The 27283-nt window shown below is 42.2% G+C and overlaps 1 protein-coding gene across 6 annotated transcripts in view; it reads right to left on the bottom strand.

Annotated features, from left to right (window-relative positions):
• Positions 1–599: 599 nt before the first annotated feature.
• arhgef9a (Cdc42 guanine nucleotide exchange factor (GEF) 9a) overlaps positions 600–27283 on the bottom strand; it is a 44717-nt gene continuing 18033 nt past the window's right edge. For 3 of the 6 annotated variants that reach the window (XM_085420569.1, XM_085420577.1, XM_085420601.1), the window contains 10 exons: positions 18825–19004; positions 17817–17906; positions 16616–16816; positions 14444–14623; positions 13968–14200; positions 12710–12839; positions 10776–10907; positions 8638–8881; positions 6188–6256; positions 600–1898 (listed from right to left, as the gene is read on the bottom strand). In XM_085420569.1, coding sequence (XP_085276695.1) covers positions 1723–1898; positions 6188–6256; positions 8638–8881; positions 10776–10907; positions 12710–12839; positions 13968–14200; positions 14444–14623; positions 16616–16816; positions 17817–17906; positions 18825–19004 — 1635 coding nt within the window. In that variant the 3' untranslated portion in view covers positions 600–1722. Of the gene's footprint in view, positions 1899–2817; positions 2886–6164; positions 6257–8637; positions 8882–10775; positions 10908–12709; positions 12840–13967; positions 14201–14443; positions 14624–16615; positions 16817–17816; positions 17907–18824; positions 19005–27283 lie in introns of all 6 variants that reach the window. The other 3 variants (XM_085420589.1, XM_085420595.1, XM_085420584.1) reach the window with 3 other exon arrangements.

The raw sequence follows: 27283 nt of genomic DNA, 5'->3' as shown, positions 1-27283 counted from the left end.
GGATCTCTCGCAGACCACGGCTTCACACACGTTTTTGTTGATTAAACAAAACCAATCTGATCACGCCACAGTCCTTTGGAAATCACTTAAGCAGAGCTGGAGCTAACTGCCAGATCTGGGGGGAGTGGGGCAACGTGAGGAGGGGTGAGGCAGAAAGCAGAGGTTTGGAGCTGGAGTCTATAGAGATGTATGAATGTGTCAGAGGAAACCTGCATGCTACAGATTAAATTCGCCTTTCTACCTCCGTATACGGTATCGACTTGCGCTGCTGCGGTGGACTTTTTTGTTTCCCCAGTTAGTTTTGGTCCACTTCACAAATCATTATCACTTTTTTAGACACCCCCCACCCCCTTGGGCTTCTTACTTATTGGTCACACTGACGTGTTGATATTTGTATCGCTCATACTCAAAACGGGAGTACGTGCTGTGCTTTTTTACAGTGGGAGTGACACAAAATAATCAACCGAAGTCTTTTCTTTGACAGCTGACATGTTATTCTTTTGGCCAATGCATCACAACTTCACTTTTACCGCTCGTTTTCTGGAGGTAGGCTGTGCTTTTTTCTCTCTTTTCCACCCAGGTGCCAGCACAGTGCTACAGGGGTGGTCTCTAGGGAGGGCGGGATGGGAGAGGGGCTGTGGCACAAGGCAGGCGGACCGTTGCCGGCCTATCTCCTGCTCCCAGCTGCTTCATCTAAGCTCACTGCCAAATCCAGCGCGCGCACACACCCCCTCAGCGCGATCGGACATGAATACCCTGTCACGAGTGGTTGGTGAACGGATGTAAATATACTATTGATGTTCCGCCTATTGATTTGTTCCCTGACCCATCATCACATCACGGCCAATGGCAGGTTTACAAAAGAGTGAAACTCTTCCTCTGAGAGCCACTGACTCACAGAGGCAGAGCAGGTGGATGGAGAGATAGAGAGGACGAGTGGGATGTGGAGAAGGAAGGGAACACCTAATGTCAGACTGTGAAAAGAAAGAGAGAGGAGGGGGCTATTATATGCAAGCTGCTACAGAGAAGAGAATGAAGCTCTGAGTGCGAGGAGGAGGTCCAGACGCAGACATCAGCAGCGCAGAGATGGCTGGATGGGTGCATGATCAGTGGCAGGATGGAGCTAACTCAGAGGTGAGGTTGACAGCCGAGCTTGGCAAGTCCTTCACAGGCCGCGGCGATTGGCTGAGGTCGTCGTCTCGCATTCAGAAGAATGCATCAAACAATCTCTCATAGCAGCACAGCAAGATCTCAGCTTTTTTTGTAGTTTTTTGTTTTGGTCACAATCATACTACTGGGAATGACTTGGCTTGGCCTCGTGTTTCTATCCAGAAGATGGATTGAAAATGATCTCATGTAACAATCTCGATGACTTCAGGACATTCAGATGGCGTGATTATCCAGAAAGGGGGGAAGAGTTTGTGACAGTTGACTCAGCCGGAGAAGCATGATAACTAAGAATGTTACTAACATATATGAACTGTAAAGTTGTGTTTATTTTTTTATATGTTTTTTCTTTGTTTTAAATCCAAGTCTTCAGTCCTCTCGCGGCTTCCAATCACACTCTATATTAACATTGGTCCTTAACTTCAAAGTCTCGTGTTTGTGTGTTGTTGTTTTTTTTTTTTTCTTCATCATGGGGGGGGGGAGGGGGGACATGATCATCCAGTGTTTAGTGCTTCTAAGAAAAATAGCTGGTCCATCGGAAGAGTCTGTGTATCTCTATTTCTTAAATGGAGCTAATCTACTAAAATTCTGCCAGAAAGGAGCCTGGCCTCTTTTGGATTGACTGAATTCAAAAACCTCTCCTTGTGCCATGTCCTCCGTTACCTCATACTGCCCCACACTGAGGGGGTCCTGTGGGGGCGGGTATGAAGGGGGCGTGCACCTGTTTACACCTGGGAAGGCAGGCGCCAAAAAAACAAAACAAAAAAAAGAGCAAGAAGGTTTTGTGGGGGAGGGAGAGGGGACAAGGAGGCAGTGCAGGGCACAAAGCAAAAGAGAAAAAAAGAAGAAGGAGGGAGGCAGATAGCAAAGAGGAAACGTTATCAGTACTGCATCTGGAACAGGCACAACAACACAACATCAAGTCATGCTTCCACAAAAACAGGCACATAGACATACAAAATGGGTCTTCACTGTTAACATTCCTGCATATTAATCCCGAAAATATGATGAATATATGATGAAAGCTGAATTGGGAGATTCAGCTCTAGCAATGACACAAGGGAGACTAAGGATGCTATTCAATCAAACTCTGTGGCGGGCAAACAAGAGAAGCAGCAGATTACAACTGATACGCCGATGAAATCGAGCATTTGGACAAAGGGGCGCTGTTCCACCATGTTTGTTAACAGCACGTTTGTTTGAATAGCACCCTCGACACTTGAGAACACAAGAGTGGCGAAAATAGAGCCAACAGAAAGCTGTTAATATGCATTTAACTACAGTCTACAATGTCGTCGAGCTACAGTCTACAAGCATCACAACTATGCTACTGTCATTATTAAATACAATCAATATTTGGAGATGAAATATTCAAAAGTTGCCATGGCATCTTAGGAAAAGAATATGAGAAGATGAGAAACAGTGTCTTTTGTTTTTGGCCAGACACTGTTTTAGCAGTTAGAAGGGTTCGATCTCTTTGTGTTAGTGGAACCTGTTTATCTGTTTATAGACAGCATAATGCTTGTAAACAGATTGGACAGTGACCGCATGCTCCAATGCCAACGTTAGACACAACACCTCCCAATGCTGCTTAGCAGTTGCCATGGCATCTTATTGTGCTAGCTCTAAGGAGAACTCTAATGCATATACCTTTATCATTTTCAAACCATGTCCATACAACATGGCCCTCTTTCTCAAGATGAAATCTATAAATGAATCTGAAATTCAAGAGAGTACTTCACCTTGTGCCAGCCAATGTACATATATAGCACTTAGAAACAGACAACATTTACTTCTGACAGACATCTACTGGGTTCCTAATGTCAGAGAGAACATTCCAGCAGTGGTCATTAGTTCATTAATACCTTAATGGATGGTCATGCTTATTGTGAAACTGGCAAGAACATCAGTAATGGTAAATGTACAAACATCTAGCCTAGCACTAAAATGGCTAAATAGTAAAGGATGATACCGGCAGTTTGGACATGTGGGTGCTTTGTCGCCGATGCTTCGTCGAGAATTATCATTCTGAATAACTTGTTCAACGTCTTCCTTCTTTTACCGAGATAAGTGGCAAGTGTAGGTCTCTATGCAGTTTTTGATACCACACATGTGTCATAGATTTTTAATGTCACATATGTAGCATTAAAACAGAACACTTTCAATCTGTAAATTAGAAGAAAAGGCATAATCTCCCTATTTTATTATAAATCATGACCAACTGTGGAACATGTTACGAGATATCACAGCGTTCAGTGTTCACCAAAACAGCTATTGTTTTGTTTCTGTTTGCACCAAAAGCACCAACAACCACTCTCATGGCCAATTCCCACTGAATGCAGCATTTGTCTTATAAAACAGACAATAATGTCTGATCATTAAAATCAATTGGATGTCACTGTTTGCATTTCAACAATCCTTTCGGTAAATATAGGATGAATCAAAAAAAATCATATGATTTCAAAATGCTTTAGTCGTTCACTATCAAAACACGTACTTTTAGAAGGAGGAGATTCGTGAGTCTCACATGGTTGTCAGTAGAGGCTGCAGTGACTCCACACATGCTAGTATGTAAAGAATGGGATAAGTTTGACTAATTTACACACATATGTATTGTGTCTGGGGAACAAAACACGTTTTGTATGCAAAAACTTTAAATCAAGCCATGTATTTTAAAAATCACTGCAAGCTTGTGTGTCCATTCCTTAAAAAAAGAATTCTGATGATTCTTCTCATTACATTTTGTGAATACTGTGAATACCCAGTCTGTTATTCCAATGCTACACTCTGCAGGCTTTGCATATTTAAGCTATTGTATAACCTCTCGGTCACATGCAGCATCTACTGCAATCAAGTCCCTCTGTGATGATATAAAAGTGTGGATAGGAAGTAGGGAAGCTCACCCTATCAAACAAAAGAAATCAAATAAGCTAAGTTTTGATCATTTTATTAGATTTTCTAATAATACTTTTACTCATACATAAAAATTACGTAATCAGGTTGCCCTTGTAGTTCCAGTATGAGCTTTGGGATCAGCAACATGTGAAGCATCTAGTAGGATTGGTGAGGCACTGTTATATACACTATATTGCCAAAAGTATTCACTCACCCATCCAGATCATTGAACTAAGGTGTTCCAATCACGTTAATGGTCACGGGTGTATAAAATCCAGCACCTAAGCATGCAGACTGCTTCTACAAATATTTGTGAAAGAATGTGTCGCTCTCAGGAGCTTGGTGAATTCCACCGTGGTACCATGATAGGATGCCACCTGTGCAACAAGTCCAATCGTGAAATTTCCCCACTTCTAAATATTCCACAGTTAACTGTTTGTGTTATTATGACAAAGAGGAAGCGAAGTAGTAGGCCACGTAAGATCACAGAGCGGGGTCACTTGATGTTGATGTGGGTAGAAGTCGCCAACTATCTGCAGAGTCAATCGCTACAGACCTCCAAAGTTCATGTAGCCTTCAGATCAAGATCAGTGCGTAGATTGCTTCATGGAATGGGTTTCCATGGTCGAGCAGCTGATGCGTCACATGCAGTGGTGTAAAGCACACCACCACTGGACTCTAGAGAGCTCGATCAGTTCTCTGGAGAGACAAATCACGCTTCTTGGTCTGGCAATCCGATGGACGAGTCTGGGTTTGGTGGTTGCCAGGAGAACAGTGCATGTCTGACTGCATTGTGCCATGTATAAAGTTTGGTGGGCGTGATATTGTGGTGTGGGGTTGTTTTTCAGGAGTTGGGCTTGAACCCGTAGGAACTCTTAACGTAGTCCAACATGACTGTGCACCAGTGAACAGGCATGAGCGAGTTTGGTGTGGAAGAACTTGACTGGCCTGCACAGAGTCCCGATCTCAACTTGAAAGAACATCTTTGGGATGAATTAGGGTGGAGGCCTTTTTATCCAACCACACAAATGAGCTCCTGGAAAAATGGTCAAAAGTTCCTATAAACACTTCTAAACCTTGTGGAAAGCCCTCCCAGCTGTTAAAGCTGCTAACGTTGGACCGGCATTAAACTCCACGGATTAAGAATGGGATGTCACTCATGTTCATATGCGTGTGAAGACAGACGAGTGAATACTTTTGGCAATATAGTCTATATCCTCAATTGTAAAAAACAGGTTTCAGGATTTTTTGTATAGGGGGACTCAAACTGGATCCGGATTAGGATCACTTTTCCTTCAAAGAGGGATCAATCCTGCTGTTCCCGAATAATTGGATAATAATTCACTATACTACAGTGTGTGCTTTGCTATGTTATGAGTCCTGAAGTTCTTATATTCTATACTTAGCAATGCAAATTAACTTATTAGCCCATGCTGTGCTGTGCGACATGGTTCATGCTATGTAGTCCCTATTCGAATAAACAAATAAATAAAAGGTCTGCATTGAATAAAAATAGACAAAACAGTAGTTGGCTCAGAAACCAAGCAGTTTGTTTAAATCTAAAACAGGGTTTTGAGTGTTTCAGCATTAGAATTACAAGTGATAAAACGTTTTTCGGCACCTTCTGCGAAACATGTGCAGTGGGAAGAGGCCTTTCCTCAGTAAGAGAAGAAAAATTCAAGCTCTGTGCGATATTTTAAATCACTTTCAAGGCAAGCGTGACACAGGACCCACATGTCATGAACACCGGCATCCTCCTTTAAACTCAATACTTCATGCAAACAGCCCTCTGTCTTTTCATTGATGCTTAACAGCTGCTTTACAACTCATATCAGGTCATATCTTCAACGTAGTCTCATGTATAGGCTGACAGACATTTAACTTAAAAGGAGATACATCTGAAGTAATATAGCGAGAACGCGTGAATGCTCATGACTTTTCTAGCTTACCTAGACTTACAAGGCTAGTCTAGGTCCATCCATAAACAAAGTATGTGTCAAAAAAGGTGTAGAAAGCAAAAAAACAGAGCAGGTAAAGGGAAGAGTAAACAGCGATGAGAAGACAGAGCACACCAGCGAAGAAAAAAAAAAAAGGGAAATCACCTGATATCTTCTTGTTGCCTCACCTTTCTGTTTGGTCACTTTTCTCACTGTCATGGCTGCCTGTCGCTTCTGGTACTCAGAGATCTCAAAACCTAAAAGACAACAGCGTTATGTGCTGGAGAGAAGTTTCACACAGGGTCTGCAGATTAAAAAAGTTTTATTTAAATAACTTTAAAATACAGTAAAACTTCTTTAATTTGGAATTCACAGAGCTCCTGAGAGCTAATTTTACTGTATGTGGAAACTAGAGGAAGCATCATTCAGTCCCAGCAATAAACAAAATCCTGTCCAGTCTGAAAAACACTTTGTAGTTTATCACCTTCTGCTACATTTTGATCACAGCCCAGCCAGCCGGAGAAAAAGCCCAATTATCACTTTGGTCTTTCAGATTCAAAATCTATAAACCTCAGAGATAAAAAAAGGTGCATCACCCTGCAGACAGCAATGGCCCTGTAACCATCACAAGAGGCTCATGCTTGTGACAAGAAAACAACACTGATGTCTGCATCTGCTGAACTGTAACGTTACCTACAACCACGCTCCTTTTGGTTGGAAAGAACAGGTCGCACATGAAACTGCTGACAACAAGGTTTGTAGACATTGTGGGCTATGCAGGTCATGATTTCTAGGAAGGGGCGCTGCTGCAATGTTTTCAAAAATTGTTTGATTACCTGCATCTCCATTCAATTCAAGTGAAGGCAGATAGTTCTAAAACTTGTATTTTTAAAACTAGACAACTTGCACTGAAACGATCTAAATGGTTAAATGGCCGAGGAAGAAAAAATGTAACTTTTTGGGTGAACTGTCCCTTTGATGTTAGCTCATGTTTTTTGCAGTGAATTCCAGCAAAGTATTTGCCCCTTTCTTATTTTCTTTCTTATTTTTTTGCATATTTGTCACACTTTCATCTTTCAGATAATCAGGGAAATTTTAATATTAGACAAAAATAACCAGAGTAAATACCAAATGCAGTGTTTAAATGAGCATTTCATCTATTAAGGGAAAAAAGAATCGAAAGCCTACTTGGCCCTGTGTGAAAAAGTAGTTCCCCCTAAACCTAATAATTGACCGTGTGACCCTTGGCAGCAAGAACTGTAATAACGTGCTTGCAATAACTGGTAATGACTCTTTCACATCACTGTGGAGGAATTTTGGCCCATTCTTCTTTGCAAAATTGTTTTAATCCAGCCACAGGGGAGGGTTTCAAGCATGAATGGTCATGCCAAAGCATCTCAATCAGGCTGAAGTGATTAGGCCACTCCACAACCTTAATTTTGTGTTTTCAGAAGTGGACCTGCTGGTGTGTTTTTGGATCATTGTCCTGGTGCATAGCTTAAGTGCTATTGAGCTTCAAGGCATGAACTGATGGCCAGACATTCTCCTTCAGGATTTTCTGGTAGAGAGAAGAATTTATGGTTTCATCAATTACGGCAGGTCATTCAGGTCCTGAAGCAGCAAAGGTAAATGGCCTGTATTTGTATAGTGCTTTACTAGTCCCTAAGGACCCCAAAGCGCTTTACACATCCAGTCATCCACCCATTCACACACAGGTGATGGCAGCTACATTGTAGCCACAGCCACCCTGGGGCGCACTGACAGAGGCGAGGCTGCCGGACACTGGCGCCACCGGGCCCTCTGACCATCACCAGTAGGCAACGGGTGAAGTGTCTTGCCCAAGGACACAACAACTTAGACTGTCCGAGCCGGGGCTCGAACCGGCAACCTTCCGATTACAAGGTGAACTCCCAACTCTTGAGCCACGATCGCAAAGCAGCTCCAGACCATCACACTACCACCACCATGTTTGACTGTTGGTACGATGTCCTTGTTAGCTCCTTGCCAGATGCAATGGGGCTCAAACTTTCCAAAAAGTTACGCTTTTGAAGATATTTCCCAGTTTTATGGATCATCAAGATGGTTTCTGGCAAATGCAACAGAAGATTTTGTGATCTTTTTGGTCAGCAGTGGTTTTCGCCTTGAACATTTTGCCGAGCCTCTTTCTTATTGTTGAATCATGAATGCTGACCTTAACTGAGACGAGTGAGGCCTGCAGTTCTTTTTGATGTTGTTCTGGGTTCTGTTGTGACCTCCTGGATGAGCCGCTAATGCATCCATCCTTGGAGTAATTTTGGTAGGGCAGTCACTCCTGGGAAGGTTCACCACTGTCACCGCTTTCTGAATATTAGTTCTCACCATGGTTCGCTGGAGTCCCAAAGCCTTAGAAATGGCTTTGTAATTACTTTTTCACACAGGGCCAGGTAGACTGGCATAGCTTTTTTCCCTTAATGAATGAAATCACCATTTAAAAACTCGGGATTTACTCAGGTTTTCTTAGTAAAATATTAAAATGTGCTTGACGATCTCATCTATGTAAATGTGATAAATATACAAAAGAATAAACTGAAGTTCCAGCATTTTGTGAACAAAACTAATAGTTTTCAAACAGGGAGGTGTAGAGCGGTGTGTGACTAACCAATTTTCTCATCCTCCTGCACCATCTTCCTCTCCTCGGCGAAGGCCCTGAGCCAGCGGATCTTCTCCTCTGGCTTCTTGGCCAGGAAGATGTGGATCTCCTCGCTGTCTTTGTTGCACAATTTAAAGGCATTCTTCACACTAACGTTGAAGTCTTCGTCACGCCCGTCTATAGTGTCCCGCACCTCGTAGCGATCCATGTCAATGCGGCCCTTATAGTACAGGATGTCCCGGCGTATCAGATCCTGGTGAAGAGCAGATAGATTTTTGTCATTGTGTGTGTGCTGAATCTTAGAGGAGCCGACAAACACGGTATCTCGAGAGTCTGCCTTACGTGACACCTTTCACTCACACGCTGCAGAAAACAGCCCTATTTTTCAGTTCTTTGCCTAATATCACAAAAAAGGACGCATGGCACTAGATTATCAGATACACACTAAAACCAGACGAATGACTGTAAAATGACACCGCCATGAATCGAATATTTGTATAGCAGGGGTCTCAAACTCATCTAACATCACAGGGTGCATCCAGTGTAATTTCATATTAAATGGGCCACATCAGTGAAGGTGCCTAATAACGCCTGATAACAGTGCCTAGTAACTTTTTAAAAAATGTCCATTTACTAAGCACATGAAGACGTTCAACTATAAATGTAATTCCTGAGCTATCTTAAGATGAAAAAGCTTAATTTTAGCAATATCTTTGTTTTTTCGCATGAAAAGAAAATTTTATTAAATCAGAAATGTTTCAGGACGGCCCATTGGGTTTACACTGTAAAGGAAATAAAGAAATAAAAGAACCTGAAATTTAAAAAATACATCTCATGTGAATTCATAGAAAATATCATATTTTTTTTTACTGTGTAAAACTGAAAATTCTGTTGTAAATTGTGAAAAGGGCTTTTTTTGGTGTATGTCAGGTCATGGAATATGTCCTTTTTAGTAAGAAGAAATTTCAGTTAAAGGTTCAAAATTTATGTTCTGAAATTTCAACTTTCTATCTATTAATTTCTGAGCAACATGATTTTTGAGTACCTGAGCCCAACACACCAGCAGCTATAAAACACATACTGCAAAAGACACAAACACAACTAATGAATGAGTATTGACTGACATTGTTATTGCTTTGCATTTCAGCTCTCCACGCGCGCACACAGCACAATAACTGTAACCCTTCTAACTTTCATCATTTGCAGGAACAAGATGGCCACGTGAAAAATTCTTCGCCGCGACCCCTCCCTCAGGAGGAAATGAACATCCCGTTACGCTGCGAGGTCGACGAAGGTACAAAGAAAGGATCGGGGCGTCTTTTAATAAGCATGCAGAGGCAAATGTGCATCTTTGTGCTGATAAGGAAGAGATGAGAGGAAAAGAAGGCAGGCAACATGTAATGTGCTCCTCACGCATCCCGAGGGCTCTTAGGAGCCGATACATATGTAGCACTGAGGATGCTGGATAAGCAAGAATAAAAACAAAGACTGGAATTTATAATGTAGAATGACTCGGAGCAGATTTTTGTTAGTGGACCAGAACAGCAGGCACACAGAGAGGTCTGAGGACACACCTGAGTTCATTTCTGGTGCCATAGATGTTCAAATGTGACAAGTCAGGGGAGGGCGTGTGTGTGCGTGGAAAGACAATATAACTCCAAGTCTTTGTTTTTTGTTTTGTGTGTGTGTTTGTCTGTGTAGTGATAAAACTATTGTTCCTCTGCTTCCACACGTGTGTGTTCGTGATGTAGTTTTTCAGCCTCTGTGTGTGTTTGTGTCTAAGTGCCTGCCTGCATTTGTGTCTGTATCTCTGTGCGTGTATTGAGTCAATCCAGGCGTGAACATTCGTCTGACAGGCGAGCACAGCCTTGGTGCATTAGAGCCTAAACTACCAAAGCTCCATTTTGTGAAAGGCACTGAGGATTTGAACGCATCTTCAGCGAGGGCTGGTGCGTCTCATGCAGCATTATATAATCTGTTTTCAGGTTGTAAGAATTCACATTGTCTTCAAGCGTCTCTGTCACCAGCCATGTGATCTTGCAACTTCCAAGAACACGAGTGGAGGCTACATTTTAGCTTCCAAGCATGTTTTCACTCAATAAAGTCTTTAAATAAAGGGAAGACGTTGAAGAGAGACACAGCCTTACCTTCTTACAGAGGACCAGCTGGTGATCAAAGAGGAAGAAGACTCGCTGCTGGCTGCGTCCATACGGCTGATAGATCCATGACAACTCCCCAGTGTAGATGAGCTCTGAGCTCCTGTCCAATATATCATCCCCCTAGACATAAACACAACAGTTAAAGAGTTAACGAATGAAAAGAATACTCCTGCTACAGCAAAAATTTATTTACTCATCACCGTTAGTCGCACTCAGCCTGTGGAAACAGTTACATAATATATTTTGTGGTTCACAAAGAAGTCTTGGAAATTAAACCTGATAATGTCATAATCATGTCATCAGGGATAAATCGGAATTATGGAACGTTTTTTACAGGCTGAAACATCTAAATGTCTCTCCAGGTTAGGAAGGGGGAGTGCTTGAAACCAACCAATCTTGAAACCAACTAGTAAATAAAATAAAATCTTATTACAAGCTGCCCAACTTTGCAAAGTGTAGTAGTAAACTGCTGGATTAATCCTTTGGAAATCAGTCAACACACAGTTACGTCCTGCTCTGAAAATCAAGGTGTCTTTTTCAGTTTTTAAACACTCGCTTTCCTGCTGTGTGTGTTTCAATCCTAGCTCATCTGTTTTTTGGTATGTTAGTAAAAAAGCACTCGTTGGCCTACAGGCATTTAAAAAGAGACTAAGACAGTCACATCATTTAAACATAAGATGGCGGTCCAGAGTGTTCAGCTGGCAAAGCAAGTCAAAACAAACTACCTTATTTATGTTATTTACATTACTGCAGTCATTACTTTGAAGGCCAGCGTGAGAGTCTCTGCCTTATTAGTCTCCTCTGCTTTGTGTTTCACCGTGTCTCGACTATGTGTGTAACAATGAAAAAGGAGCAGAGGAAAGATGTTACTCAACTTCAAGTCAAGCCACTACGTTACTGTAAGTACAACTAAAACTTCCCAACAGGCGATCATCTGTCGACTAAAATGCACCAGGATGCCTTGAAGTAGTTATAAAGACATTATTTTGTTTATTATTTCTTTATTATTTAAAAAATTACCGGCACAAGTAAATGTTTAAATTTAAGATTAAATACAAAGGACACATCTGAAATGCAGCAGGAGACTATAACGTAACCTTTGGATTTTATTTTTTGCGTTTTTGCTCATTTTCTTCTGCTTGTTTATGAAAGAGAGAGCATAAATATATTATGATATATTCTTATTGTTATTATTGTATGTTACTGTTTTTGTTGGTGGTAAAATAAAAAGTATGCTCTGAGTAAGTGTGTGTCGCAGTGTGAATTTCTACCATCAGAGTAAATTAATTATTATCAACGAGCAGCACTGTTGCCCCCAGGAAGGCCTGTGCTTGATTCACAGAGTTTCTTGAAAAGAGTCTGCAGATCAAATCATCTGCATTCATTTGTTTCCCTTTCTCAAACAAACACTTTCTCACACACGTCAGTCTCGAGCACGTTAACGGGCAATTTAACCGCTTTAATCTCTCTGTATCGCTGTTCTTAACATTTTTTCTCCAGTTTGACACCTCATAGTTAACACTAAACGTCTGAAAATGCCGCCAAAATATCTCAGTATTTTAAACTCACTCGACCCGAATCTGCCATGAAAAAATTAGAGAAAAGCCCACAGGGAAAAGCAGTGGCGGGGGAGCTTACTGTAGCATATCACAACCATTCAATGTAATTTACATTGCTACTACGGGCTGCTGGCCATGGCTGGATTTCTTTTATTGCCATTTGTGCAAAGACCCTTTCTGGTGGTAAAATGAAAACAAAGGCATAGGTGTTGCTGATGGACCCTTTTCTTTAGTCTGAGATGCTTTGGGTGTAAATGCTGTCTACGCCCCACATTTTAGGAATTAATGGCACCATTTGAGAAAACATAAAAACATAAACATTAAGCTTTTGTTCAGTACAGTACGGTACATTCATACACATACCTCCCAGTCCAGAACCGAGGCTTGCCACTGGGCGATCTTGTCAATATTCTCCAGCCGTCTCTTCCTCTCGTTGATTTGCTGGGTGACGTTCCGCATTACTGCCAGCGCTGCTGCCACGTATCGATAGTCACTACAGACACAGTGCACACATAATTACTCTTGGGTGTTTAAGAGGGTTGTAGCTCTTGGTGGTTGGCCACTCAAAGGCATGTAATGTTGTAGTAGTTAATGATACAGAGTAGCCTATTAAAGAGCGGGGTTATAAACTCAAGTAACAGTAGTAAATCTGCTGGAACACACTCAAAAAAAGGGAAAAAAGACACTGCTATTTAATTTTAATCAGCCACTTTCTCTATTCACAGTTAACTCCGGCTGCGTCTTTGCTAACTGAGCTGGATTTATCCCTCTGGCTTAGATGTGCTGCAGATCCAATCCTCACTTTGGAAGATAATATGTGTGTGTGTGCTTGTGTGACAGAGAGAGTCCTATATCTGGCAGATTCTCCACTGCTCCTAACAGTCAAACACTGCGATCTGGCAGGCCTCGCTGGCAGAGCTGGCACCTGTCCCTCTCTGGCTGAGAACGCGTGGTTTGTGAATGACCTGGAGCTGGCTGAGACATGCTGAATCACTTACACCATGTTTCCGTGGGTTTGCACGCATGAGTTTGCACATCTGGATGCGCACATATGCGTTTAATGCATGAAAGCTCATCAGCAAATGTTTAGATTACATACTCTGCTTCTGTGCTGCAAAAACATAGATTGTTGTGTGTGTGCCAACACCCGAAGAAAATAATCCTCAATTCATATTTAACCTGTTATCTCTCTCTCTACATATATATATATACACATATATATAGCAAAGTTATTTGATGTATATATATACACACACATATATATATGTGTGTATATATATATATATATATGTGTGTGTGTGGAATGGAATACTGTATATATGAACAGTGGAATTTAGTATTTTCAAGACAACTTAGAGTTCGTAATGAGATGTTTTCTTCAAAAAAAAAAAAAGGAAAAAAAAAAAAAGAGTACAAAACAACATTTGCTCCAGTTCATGCATGGATAATTACCGCTTCAGTGGTTTAAACCCAACACCTGCAACAGCTGCATTGCAACACAATGCATCTGGAACAAAATGATGCATCAGTAATGACTTCACTTTTAGAAGCAAATGCATTTCTATGAAAGGGCAACAAATGAAACAGCTGAAAAGTTATTCGTGGCCTCGGCGTACTGTACCTGTGCTCCTGTGCGGTGTATTTAAGAAGCTCGGCCAACTGGAGTGGATATTTGCAGATTTTCTGGACGGGCGTGAGCAAGAAGCCATCTATGGCGATGTCAATCATTTGCTGGAGGAGGCGACAGGCTTCGAAGAAGTGCTGGTACCTGCCATCCCTCATCAGTTTGCTCAGCTCCATACAGGCATCCAAGTGGTTGTTACAGTATTCTGAATAAATCCAGAAACCGTCTTGCTGTAGTGCAAAGGAGTAGAGATGGACATCGTCAGGATAATTAAAAAGAAAAATCATATAAATAGGGGAGTGATTATGGTTTCTAAAACATTAATTTCTTCTTATCTTAGGATGCTGTTAGCTGGTTAATTAGCTCCACAATTTAGATATTATCTCAAGATAACGAGAAGAGATAAAAGAAAAATCTATTTTCTTCTTCTTCTTCTTTCATTTTTGGTCGAAGTTTGTCTAAAATATACTCACGTGTTCTAAAAAGCACGGCCCGATTTCAGAGAGGTGCGGCTCCTCTGTGTTGTACTGTTTCTCCAAATCTCTGACAAAACCCATCTGAAAGCGGTAGATGTCCTCGATGTTTCCAAAGATGACCTTCAACTGGTCGTCGTTAAACATGTCCACGCGCTTCCTGCACTGGCGCAAGTAGCCCTGCAAACAACACCGGTTACAGCTACAGTGAGGCTTTGACAGAAGATCCTGTTCAGATGAGCACAAACATTTTTCAAAATGAGTATCAGGTCTCGAACTGTGCCATGGCTGCTTGTAGTTAATTAAATGCCCTGAAGCTTTGGCACTTTGGGAACAGATCTGATATAAGATAGCCAGACTTCTCCCTGCTGTCATTGTGAAATATGCATGCTAATCCTTTTTGTTTTGTTTCTTAAAGTCAGGCTCAGTTCAAATATGCATAATCACAACAGGGACTTCACATTATTGTATCTGAGAAATGTGACAATTCAACGATCAAGTCATTTACTGGTGATGAATTAAAACATCTGAGAAACATAAAAAACATTACAGGCATCTAATAAATAATTTTTTAAATAACAAAAAAAAAATATCTTAGCATCATTTTGAATTCAGCAGTGCAAAATTTCTTCTTCTTTGTAACTTTTCTAAAACACCGAAGCAACTTACTTTAATGAACTGACCGGCTTTTTAAATCCAGAATATTCTACATCTGTATTTTTGATTGCTTGGTCTGGTTTTTAGCTCTTCAACTTCAGTTTTTATTATTTAAAAGTGAGCTTGTTCAAATCTGTTCCTCAGCTCAGAAAATCCTTTGCCCGTGCATGTCCTTGAATATTTGGAAGATCAAAGTTGCTTACATTAGCAAGACGTGCAGAGGTAAAATCCACGCTTTATTGCAACTATTCTTAAACAAGATGCTTACCTAGATATGATCTGGAATACAAACATGTATAGAGCAGTTTAGGGAAAGATGATTGGAAAATATGTGATGGAAATCGTCTAAGTTCAAAACTGTTTATTCTAGCATAGAGCACTGCTGTGTGCTGTGCATTACGGCCAAACATCTCCACTTTGGTCTTGTCTGTTCAAAGGACATTGTTGCAGAGGTCTTGTTGTTTTTTCAGATGCTTATCAAAACATAAGCATGTTCTTTTTAAAGAGAAGAGGCTTTCTCCTGGCAAAGGTTGCAAACAAGCCATACCTGTTCAGTCTTTCTTTGATTGCACTGTCATGAACTTTAAACATGCTAACTGAGGGCTGCAGAGTCTGAGATGTAGCGTTGGGGTTTTTACGAGCATCACGCAGTCTGATGATGGAGTGAATATGCTGGGACGTGTACTCCTGGGAAGATTGTGGGATTGTGTGAGCACACACCTGAACAGCAAAGTGCCAAAACGTCTTCCTTTAGGTGCTCACACTTGCTGATGATTAATCAGTCAAGTGCCTTTTATCATTAGTGTGGTGGCCAGTAAATAACAGTGATTGTCACTTAGATTAGTGAGTTAGATACCACTGTTTAAAGACCAGACACATGCCAGGGAAAAGCAGGCTGTATGTAGTGTATGTTGTAAAGACATTTAAATCAAATGATGCAGCATATAGAGGCAAAATTGTACTAGCTCCAAATATTTTAGAAATTAAGTTATTAATATATTCAAATGTTACAATGTGTGCACTTTATAGAGGATACATGCCTGTTTATTATTTATTAGACTGAGATTCCTGGCTTGGGAGCATTTTTAAAGAGCTGCAATTCTAATAATATAAAAATGGCCAGGGTTTTGTTTATTTTTATTAGGTGTGAATTTTAGCTTGTCACTTCAGGATGATTCATAATATAATGACAAATTTGGTCTGGACTGCTGGGACCACTGTGTACAGCTGACATATTGCGGTTTTGCATTTAGCTAAAGAAGCATTATTTTTGGCCTGTTTAGCAAACGAGAAAGAAAAAAAATGCCTGGAATAAAAGTGTGAATGTGGGAGTGTTACGAATTTATGCAAGATACTAGATGCGTAGCATCAAAAAGACTGCTGCTTTTTAATTAATTCAGCTTCATACCATATAGTTTATAACCTGCCCTGCTCTTACTTGACATATTAAAGCAAAGCCGGGAACAGCAGTGTATATAGATGTGTGATTTATGAATGTGTGCCGGTGTTTAGTACCTCACAGATGTCCTTGAGGTGTTTGATATAATGTCTCTCTGTGCTCATAATCTCATTTATAACGTTAGCCCTCATCTGGTCTCGGTTTTGGAGGGGTGAGCCCAGACATAAGCAGTCATTGGTTGGATCCAGGTGCCCGTTCTGTACCTCGCTAGTTCCTTCAGCTGGCTCTGCTCCACCGTCTTCCTGGTTCACCCACAGCTGAGGACAAATACATTCATGCACACACAAGAGCCACATGCATTCGAATGAGTAAAGAGCTTTCTTAAAGGTTGGGTGGGGGAAAAAAGGATTAGACAACATATTTATATATAATGATTATTGTTAGTATTAACAAGTAATATTAGCTCTCCTAATGTGTTACCAGTCACACATGAAAGCATACACACCCAAACATCCCACACATAAACACAGCGCTTCATTAAGAGGTCCTCTGGTAGTTTAGACAGTGAGTCGCTCTCCAGCATGGCAAAAAACACACTGCCAAACACTCCAGAGTATAAAAAAGCCTCTCTCAGAGACCGAGCACATATTCTGAGGGCATTTAATATGTGACTCAAAATCTGCCCCCTACACATATGCATGCATGCGCTCAAATACCACCTCGTGATTTCACCGACACTCACGCACACACATAGAGATCCACATACATCGTGTATTCCACTCTCGCTCGTAGAAAGGGCCAAGTGAGCGTGTTTTCAGATGCCCAGCAGCCAACACCTGATGACACACAGTTTGCCAAGAGAACATCAAAGAACCGACGGGTAGAATGTCAAACACAAGATGAGGAATGTAGCGCCACAGACAAGCAGAGTGACGGGTGGTAGAGCACTGACTGCAGACGAGAACTAGTAGCACAGCATTAAGACTGAGAAATAGTCAGAGTCAATAGTAAATAGAGTACTGAAGAGAATGATCCATAATTGAACTATAAAAAAAAAACATGAGTAATTTTTCCCAAATCCATCTAATTCTACGTGAATACATCTGTACAATTTTTTTTAGAATGGCCCTTTAAGGAGACATTTCACATTAGCTTTACTTTTGACTCATCAGTTCTGCCTCTCTATCGAGCCCGTTGAGGAATGATGTGATAACGTTAATGTTTGGTAATGTCGAGGGCACGTTGCGTGGACAGACTGGAGCGGGCGGGTGGGCGGGCAGGCTGGATGGGTAGATGAAGCTGGGAAAAAAAACGCACCTTTGACGTGGTGTTTTGGAACCGTGGAGTTGCTATGGGGTTGATATAGAAAACCTGTTTTGTTTGGGGCTGAGGAGGGTGGGGTTCCACCTTGGAAAGAGAGAATGACAGAACAGAAAGATACTTTTTGGTTGACAGTCAGTCAGCCTGTCTGCCCTGCCCTCTCAGGAGTGAATATGGAAGGGTGGACAGGTGGGAATGACCATGGAAAGTGTCTGGGTGGGTGCTCTGCTGTGGGATCCCTTCAACTGCAGCAAAGATGCTAATTCTTCCTTCCTTCATAAAGACACTAAACCATATCAGGAATGTTCAACGATATATTCTACTTTGCATCATAAATTGTGTCTAATTAAAATATTTTTTATTATTATATGCCTTGGACTAAGACTTTAGGCGAGAAGCCTTCTGCTTTCATCCAAAGAAATTTCAAAAACATATCGCAGAGTTAAACTATGAATATACATCTTCCTGTACAGTCACGCTTCACCATTCCAAGAGAAGTGCAATTACAGAAAGCAGAAGTAAAAGTAGTAGGGAAAGGCATTCAGCGGCAGCGTGCAGTTTTTGGATTCAGCTGAACTAAGACATGGGTGCTATTACATAATCATGATGTAATGCGAGGATGTTGTAAATTTAATTGGATTTCAAGGATAGAAGTTGAAGGTGATGCTACGCTAAAAAAAAAAGAAAAGGGGGCTCATCAGCATCTTTGTTTTCTTGTCCCTGAACATCCGATAAAGGCACCTAGCTAGCTGTTTTCTCCTCTCTTCAGTGTTATGTATTATTAAAATAAAGCAGCACTTAACAGTGGAACTGTGGAAGAAGCATATTAATGTGTGTGCTTTGTGAAAGTGTGTTTGTGTAAGGCGGAATAATTGTGCATGTGTACCTTCCAGTATGTTTATTTATCAGCTCGGGTGCATATGTTCATGTGCCTCCATTTGTGTACGTGTGTGGGTGTCTGTTGTGTCTGTGGTCGCTGGCCAGCCATGGCTGCAGCTAACTCACCCGTACAAAGCTGGCAGGGAACCATCCTTCCTCCTCATCAATCTGGCCCCACCACCAGTCCTTGTTGGAGGCGTCCAGCACCTTGATGACGTCACCGGCCTTAAACGCCAACTCCCGGTCCGCCATGGTCACATGGTCCCATACCGCCTCAGCGTTGACGATTGAACCTCCACTTATCAACTGTAGGAATTGGAAGGAGAGACAAGAAATACCTTATGTATTATTCTGATCACGTGAAGCTGTGAAGCAGGAGTAAACACTAAACATTGATCAACAGAACACAATCCAACGTGATCCAAAACGGTAAATGAATCAAATCTGAAACTGAATGCAGTACAGTAATATGCCAGATTTTGGCTCCAGTATGTGTGAGTCCTTGTTGTTAAACCCACTCAGATTTCTAATGGAGTTAAACATAGGCCCTCAAAGCCAGGGCCCGCTAGCAGCTCGGGGACTGCACAGCAAATAGAACGGCACAATAGCCAACACAGATCATAGAACAACACAACAATAAAACAACGATACAAAAAAGGCAGAGCCGTTAGTGGGGAAAACATTCTGTGTTCAGTGGCACAGCACCAGTCTCCACACAGGGACGGTAATTGGCCCATTATGCCTTTAGAATAATTACATGTGTTAATGTAATATAAATGCTAAGGAGCAAACAAATGTGAAGGGATAATCTCCTTTCCTTCATGCTGTCACTGGGGCTTGTTATTTTATCTGCAGCAGTCTTCTACCAAACATGAAAGGATGACTCATACAATCTTTTCTATTGACTTTAAAATCATGAATAAATAATGTGGACATTATGCGACACTAAAAATAAAGATTGAATTTGTGCAACGTACATGAGCAAAGTTATTTGATGTGCATCAATTAGAGATTGTAAGGTGATCAGTAGTCTTTAAGGGGAACCGGAGAAGCTAAAGGTTGTTCTCATTAAAAGACATGTTCTTTAGTGCCTGAAATCATCAATCTAAAGCGTCACCATCTGTCACACTGATCACTTAGCTCTGTTACCTTGTGAAGCACAACCCCATGCATGCGTGCAGCCCCACGTTTTTACTCTGTATGCATGAAACCTGTGTATGCATCCGTGGAACAAATCCAACTGTTTGTCCCAATTGTTCTCTCCACAGTAGTGTTCATCAGCATTCTCCAGTCCGGAGCTTAACCACGCATCCAGTCCCTGGGGCTGTGGGCAGAGCAGCCAGCGCTAACCAACCCTGACAAGGGATGCTGTGGCTCTAGGTAAGGACTTATCAAAGGCCTGCAGAAATAGCTGTCACAGGGATGGCTACAAAATTAGTTCCTTACTTCTCTTAAGGCCTTTGCATAATCCTATTGAGCTACTTTCATTTTATACGTTTAGCTAATTGTTTTTTTTCTCTTTAATTATCTAAGATTATTTTGTCTATTGTAAAAGACAAAAATGACCCTCCTACCTCTACCTCAGTCTAGCACAAAATTGCTTTTCTACCTTCCTGCCGATGCAGTGAGTTTGCAGTGTGTCTATAAGAAACAACACAGTGTGTGCATGTGTCAAACTCAGAAGCTACATGGGCCCTCCAACCTGTAGACAAGACCACCACCCTGATGGATTACTGAGACAGCTACAGGGGCTATAAGCCAATCAGGGCAGAGAAGTGAATACAGGGAGGGACGGACTTCCATGCCTGGAAGTGAAAGAACAGCCGTCGTCATGGTGACAGATGAGGATGCTTCACTGATATTGACAAGATGATGGGATGAGGCAAGGACATTTCAGGGTGCACCACAATATTTCCACATTTAGGCGCGTGTGCGCGTGTGAGAGAGTAGTCACACACAAAGAGTGACCACCGAATAACTGCAGTGTCACTCAGCTATTAAATATTAAAATCAATCACAAACTGCAATTTCAAATTAAATCTAAAAATGCAAAGGAAAACAGCACGGGCCTCTGCAGACAGTTCGGAGATCAAAGATGTTTAGCCAGGCATCACTTTGGACAGGTAGCTGGGGTAACAATAGCTGTAGCCTATATCTCAAAGCACTCCACTTCAGGAAGAGAGGAGGGTTACCGCAAAAACATGTGTCACGCTGCCATGGAAACAGGATCAATAAGTAGTGCTCAAAAACATTAAAAAATCATTGCTGGTTCAGGAAAGGGAATTTAAATGATCTATTAGGGAAAAAACACCTGAAGGAATAACTAGTGGAAGCCAAATCAGCTCCACTTGACTTACACCATAAAAAGAAGCCCATAGAAGAGATGAGCCTTGGCACTGAGGTCAGCCTTGCTTCTTGCCCTCCCACCCCCTCGTCGTCCCTCCAGCACCACTCCATTTTCAGCCCCATTCACTACAAGTGCAATCTCTCTTGTCCCCATCAATCTGCTGTAATACGGGCAACAGACAGAAAGAGCAAAGGAAAGAGGGATGGAGATCCATTCACAGTGTTCCTCCCTCCTCAGTTCTTTCCGTTTATCCCTCCATCTCTCTAATGAGATCAGTACTGCCCTCTCCAATATATTGCATCCTTTTTTCCCTCTACATGTCTGAATAAATTAAAAGCATTACATAATCAATCTTCCCCCGTTCCCGCCTAAGCACGGCCCCATACCTAGCTGGATAATACAGTAAACACACAGAGCCAAGCACAGAGAGGGCTTGCTCATCATACTCATCATTACATGTGTGTCTATCAGCTGTCATGACCTATGTCATCATTATGGGCACACTGCAGTTCCTACATGAAAGATCAGAGGGCTAAGCAGATATCTCTGAACTGCAAAACCCGTATTTGGGTCAATGCAAATGAATGCAGAGGAATCTTTCCCTTTATATAGGCGTTTGTGACAGGGCTTTCTGTTACATGTCAGAGCACAGACATGGAGCCTGACACGGAAATGTGTATGAATAGAAAGCAGATTCACTTGCTTATATCATCTTTGCAGCGCAACACATCAGCATTCACTGCACTGGCAAAGCCACTGCATTCCAACATCCTCCTCTGTATCCAACCTTAGCACAGCTGCACCAAAGTACCAATAGCATCCCTGAACAAGCACGCATACACACACACACACATACGCCTTTAGCCAACCTTACCATGTTTGTGGCATGTAACTGTTCGGAGAGTGTATGCATGGAGAAGTCCGGTTCATACGATCATGATAATCGAACTCCTGTTTTGGAATAGGTGACGGTCCTCCGCGAGAGCCTGAGCCGTAAAGTAACAAGGTAGTGTATTCCAATGCACCGAGTGAGTCTCGCGGTCCGTCCTCCCTGTGTCTGCCAACCCTGTTATGTAATACACTTATACCCCGAGTCTGGGAGCCAATCAAAGATGCTCTGCTTAAAACCGGTGAGAAATGCACACACATCCTCACACACGCTGCTGTCCCACTCGCGCACACCATCTGCACATTGACACTTCTGACTGCACAGCATTTAACAGAACTCTATTAGAAGGCACCTGCCCTGGTGGAATTACAAACGTGTGAATGCTCGGGATGTGCGCAGGATGCAGACTGAAAAGGCACAGCACATAACACCCACTCGAGACTACCTCTCACCCACATCACTTAACATGCTCGCATACTTACATGTGAGCAACACATCTGTAATTAGCACTCCGTTTGTTGGCCATGTGACCCATAACCACTGCGGTGCACGTTACGATCTTGTGACGTTGCGACGATTTGCATGCTTACAGTCCTGCGAGGGTCTCCGAAAGGGGGATGCTGTTTATGCGTTTGTACCAGCCACAGAGATGAAAACACCAGCCCTCATGCAACAGCATGTGATGGAGGTATCTGTGTTCATAATACACATCTCACAGCACCTGCAGTCCAACATTTATCACTTAACTGCACACGCACAGAAAACACACAGCACTTAGCAGTGAGTGTGAGGAAGCACATACAGTATCTTCAGAAAACCTGGTGAGTCTAACATCCCTATTAATAGGACTGTCATGGACAGCTCTGGGATAGGGCTTTCAGAATATCTATTTCAGACGTTCATTCAACATTCATGACACCTGCCTCCAATCCTTTATTAGACTATGGCGATGCACTTGGAAGGGAATGGAAGGAAAAATACTTTTTTTTTTGTCATCTCCAGCTGACAAGCCTTTTCACTTGGACTGCATTGCATCTGAAAGAAATATATAATGATGCATTTTTTATTAGTCACCATTTAGTGCCTGGGTGACATAACGTGTGGGCTTCAGAAACAGGTGCTACAAGTGCAAGAGAGAAAACAGGGCACAATATGGGGGGGGGGCTGTGAAATGGGAGCTCAGTTTAGCTGAATCTAAAATGGGGGAAACCTGGAGTGATGAGGCCCTGCTTTATTAGGCCTACCCTGCCATGCTGTTGGTTACTGTTCAGCTGAGACTACAATGATGCTCTAGAGTGTGTGATCAGCAGCACAAACCTCTCACTTGCACCGCTATTTGCTACAAATATCACACTGACTTGTGGGGAGATATCACAGCACAGCTATTAGCTGCCATATTGTGGATGAGGCTACAGTGGATCACAAAAGGGAGGAAAAAAAACAAGTCCTTATGCAGCAGTAGGACGTTGTTAGAATAATTTTTAAAAAACACCGTCACATTCATTTCCCATCTAAAAGTCATATTATTATAGAATAAAATTCATCAATGCGCATAATCCACAATATTCAACATGGAGGAGAGGCGAAGATCGACGTGGGGTTGGGGAAGGTGGGTTGGAGAGGAGATGTTTATACTATTATGCGTGGAAAATGAATTTCCAGTCACCACAGAAAAAGGTAAGCGCATCACAGATCTGTATCCGCACAACTACGACCACCACCAGACAACACTAGCTATCACAAACGGGGGGGAGGAGGACACAAAACATAACGAAGGATTGGAAGGAGGGAGAGGGTGGGGGGTGGTGGTAGGGTGGTGGGAAGAAACAGAAATACATTATGTTGTACCAACGTCATTCATTTCAACGCGTAGCCGTGATGGAGCGCCGGGTGTCCCCGCTCTCGACCAACGCGCACTGCTGTTCTCTCCTCTCCTGTGTGAAAGTGCGCTGCGCTGCGAACCGGGCCCCAAGCGCAGATCCATTTAACGAGTACCGAGGATGAACATCAACAGCACGTTCACAAGCACCAGAACCGCGATCACCGTAAACACCGCGCAAGTCTGGACGTCCAAGGCCATGGCGCAGCGCTGCGGGCCGATGCTGAGCTGTGCTCTCAGTTACGGGCGGTATTCAGCTCTCCACACTTAGACACGCAGCCTCAAAGCAACCAGAAATCCTCCATTACAGTTAGGCAAGAAATGACGAAAAGATGCCCCTACTTCTCTCCACACAGCGCGATGCGATTCATAAAGATAACGGGAAGAGATGCATCATCCTCACCATCATCATCGTCATCAGTCTGCACCGCGATTTCTCCCCGCTAGTCAACACCTGCCGGTGTTTCGCCTCTTCCCTCAACCCGACCGTCTCTCAGGCCAATAGATTCTCAGAGCACACAAGAGGGAGGCTGTGCGCAGGCTGTTCGCAGCTGCTGAGCTGCCTTCCGGTGAGTGGGGGACCAGGGAGAACGGCTGTGAGCCTGAGAGGCGGTCCTGTGTTAATAGTGATCAGCTCTCTGCCGCTAGACTACCGGCGTCAGCCATCACCTACAGCCGGGGGAGGGGCACAGCCAGCCCCTCGCTGACTACATCGACCACTGAGACCAGAATCATAACCTCATTCATCTCCCACCCCATCTAAAAATATCGTGGTGGTGCCGTGGTGATTTATCATTTACCATTAACAACCCCGGCATGAAGGAGAATAAATGTCAGAGTAATGGATGCATGTTCCTCAAAGTGATCACCATCTTATAATTTTATTGGCATAATGTCTGCCAATTTATCAGTGGCAGCAGATTCATCGACAGGAGCTGGTTTGATATTCAAATACATGCACTTTCTGCATTACCACTGGTGCACCGGGCGCACCTCACTGATGCAAGAAGACCGTTTAAAGGTGCCATCTCTCGGACATGCAACGGTTTCTCGGGGATCAAAGGTGTCCAATTCAGTCCTGCTGGAGTGGATGAACCTCAAGAGATGAACCTCAAGTTTTAAGTTCTAAGTTCGTGTGAAGACCGGTCCAGCGTGCACTTAACTGGAGAACTTGGACTAGATGTACTCTGTGGAGCTAACCTTAAAAGTTATTTCTTTCATTTGCAGTGCAACCTTTTTTGCATATGCAGTTCAAAGTCCAAGCCACATCTATGCTACAATAATTCTGCCTGATGCAGACTTACCTTTGCTCTAGTATCTAATAAAGTGCTCCAAAAACAAAGGAAGTGCATCCATAAAGAAAGAGTTCCTTACATAAAAGGACACTGACACTACTCTCTATAGAGGGCAGAGATAAAATTAAGACCACCATTTCCTTGCAATTATTTTTTTTTTTTCAATTTCTGTACAGTTTTAATATTACCTGTTGCTGTTGTTGCTTTTTTAAAATGGAAGATGCCTCCACAAATGTAGTATTAATCAATTAAGTTGCAACAAAGTAAATTTTTTTCCACTAAACTAGATTTTTTCTGAATGACTTTATTGTTACATCATACACATTTAACCATGTACAAGTCTTCAGTAGTCTCACTATTTCTATGGGGTTTGTCACGTCTCTTGGGTGGACCCTTGCACTCCTCACTGGTGGCAAATTTCTCACAGGATATCTGCCCCCATGAACAGGATATCTGTTCATGGGGGCCCAGGATTTAGAGTGGGTTGCATAGTTTTCAGAAGATTGGTGAGTCAATCCCCAGCTCCTGGATCTATATGCTGAAGTGACCGTGGGCAAGAAACCGAACCCCAAGAATCCCCTGATGTGTGTTAGCATTGAAAATGTATCTGTGGATGCAGCCTGCAGTGTAAAAAGTGCTTTGAGGGGAAAAAAGGGGAAAACTGGTACTACATGAACGTTAATGAACATGCTGTATGTGTCATTGCCATCATTTTATTTTACTTGAAAAGAAGAAGCTCTTAGGTGCTTAGGTTTCTAAGTTATAAATTTGACTTCATAGAAATTTTAAATCAAGAGAAATACCTGTGAAATGTATCCAGTGGTTGAAATTGTGTAATAAATCAGTTTCCTTAGATAGAAGTGATGGGTCAGTTGGAAAACTTTGAAACTTCAAGCAGCTAATGGGATTTATAAAACTAATGGCTCCAGAGGGACAAACGTGTAAATTTCAGCACTGGTATCCACTTTTGAAAAATTATTTCAGTTGCCTGCTGCAATAAAAAGGCTGAAACTGATCTCACGGAGGAAATGTCAGTTCCAAGCGGTGCCTAATTAAAAGAAATCACCCATTGGACGTTTTTACATTTTAATATCTTAGACATCAAATGATTGGGTATTTGATGTGCTCTGTTTGACAATGATCTATGCAAACATGGATTTATGGACATGATATGTCAAACCTGACAGTGCTGGTAGACCTCAGACCCCCAGCTAGAGTTGCGAAAAACTAAACAATATACATCACTTGTAAAAGAACCAGATCATAGTAACTGTTTCCCAAAAATAAAGGATATTTTAAAAAACAACAACTGTAATTATACCCCAAAGTGTATTTTAAAGGCCATAATGGGCCATGTGACATCATCATAGTCTTAAATTATGTTTCTGTAGTAGTAATAACTGAAGGTGCAGGCACTAGAAAGGGAGATCACAAATCTCCCGCCCACACTGGCTCAGCGGCTCCCTGTAAATCACTTCTCCTTCGATCCCCTCCCCTCGACACCAAATGTGCTTAGATGCCACAACTGCATGTCGTTTCTCTGTCTTCTCTCTCCTCTTGTTTGCGTGTTGTCCTGTTTGTTACTTGTGATCTCTGTGCTTTTCTTTTTGCCCCCCCAACCGCTCGTGGCAGATGGCCTCCCTCCCTGATCCTGGTTCTGCTGGAGTTATTTCTCTCCACTGTTGCCAAATGCCTGCTCATTTCTCGTTTCTGTCATTTTTGTAGCTTACACTGTAAAGTACCTTGAGATGATTACTGTTGTGATTCGGTGAAGCATAAGTTACAAAACTCAAGAACAACTTTCTGACTCTACGGTCACTGGGAAATGAGGAGGATTTCAACAGCAGCCCACTGTAGAAATAAAGTATTTAAAAGTCAGTAGCAATATATTCTAAACTGTCACATTTGCAACAGAAATATGTGAAACACAGACTGCTGTTACTGCTAGCTTAGTTAGCGTTTTACACCCATGGCCAACATAAACAAGTGCAGCTGTGGTTTGATATCTTTTAGTGTGACTGGAGCATTTTGAGCATATTGATTGAATGGTTGAAAAGGAGGCTGTGCTTGTGGGGTTGTTCTGTTAAGTTTCTGCGGATCAAAATCAACTCTAACTGCTAGAAGTTTGTGCAGGAAACAGGTGAAGTCCTCTGAAAAAGAGAGAGGAACAACTAC

This window comes from Rhamphochromis longiceps, linkage group LG2, assembly GCF_057381845.1.
Source record: "Rhamphochromis longiceps isolate RC_006_pf linkage group LG2, R_longiceps_female_GT1.1, whole genome shotgun sequence".
NCBI classification, from domain to species: Eukaryota; Metazoa; Chordata; class Actinopteri; order Cichliformes; family Cichlidae; genus Rhamphochromis; species Rhamphochromis longiceps.
This window is presented reverse-complemented; position numbering and strand designations above follow the sequence as displayed.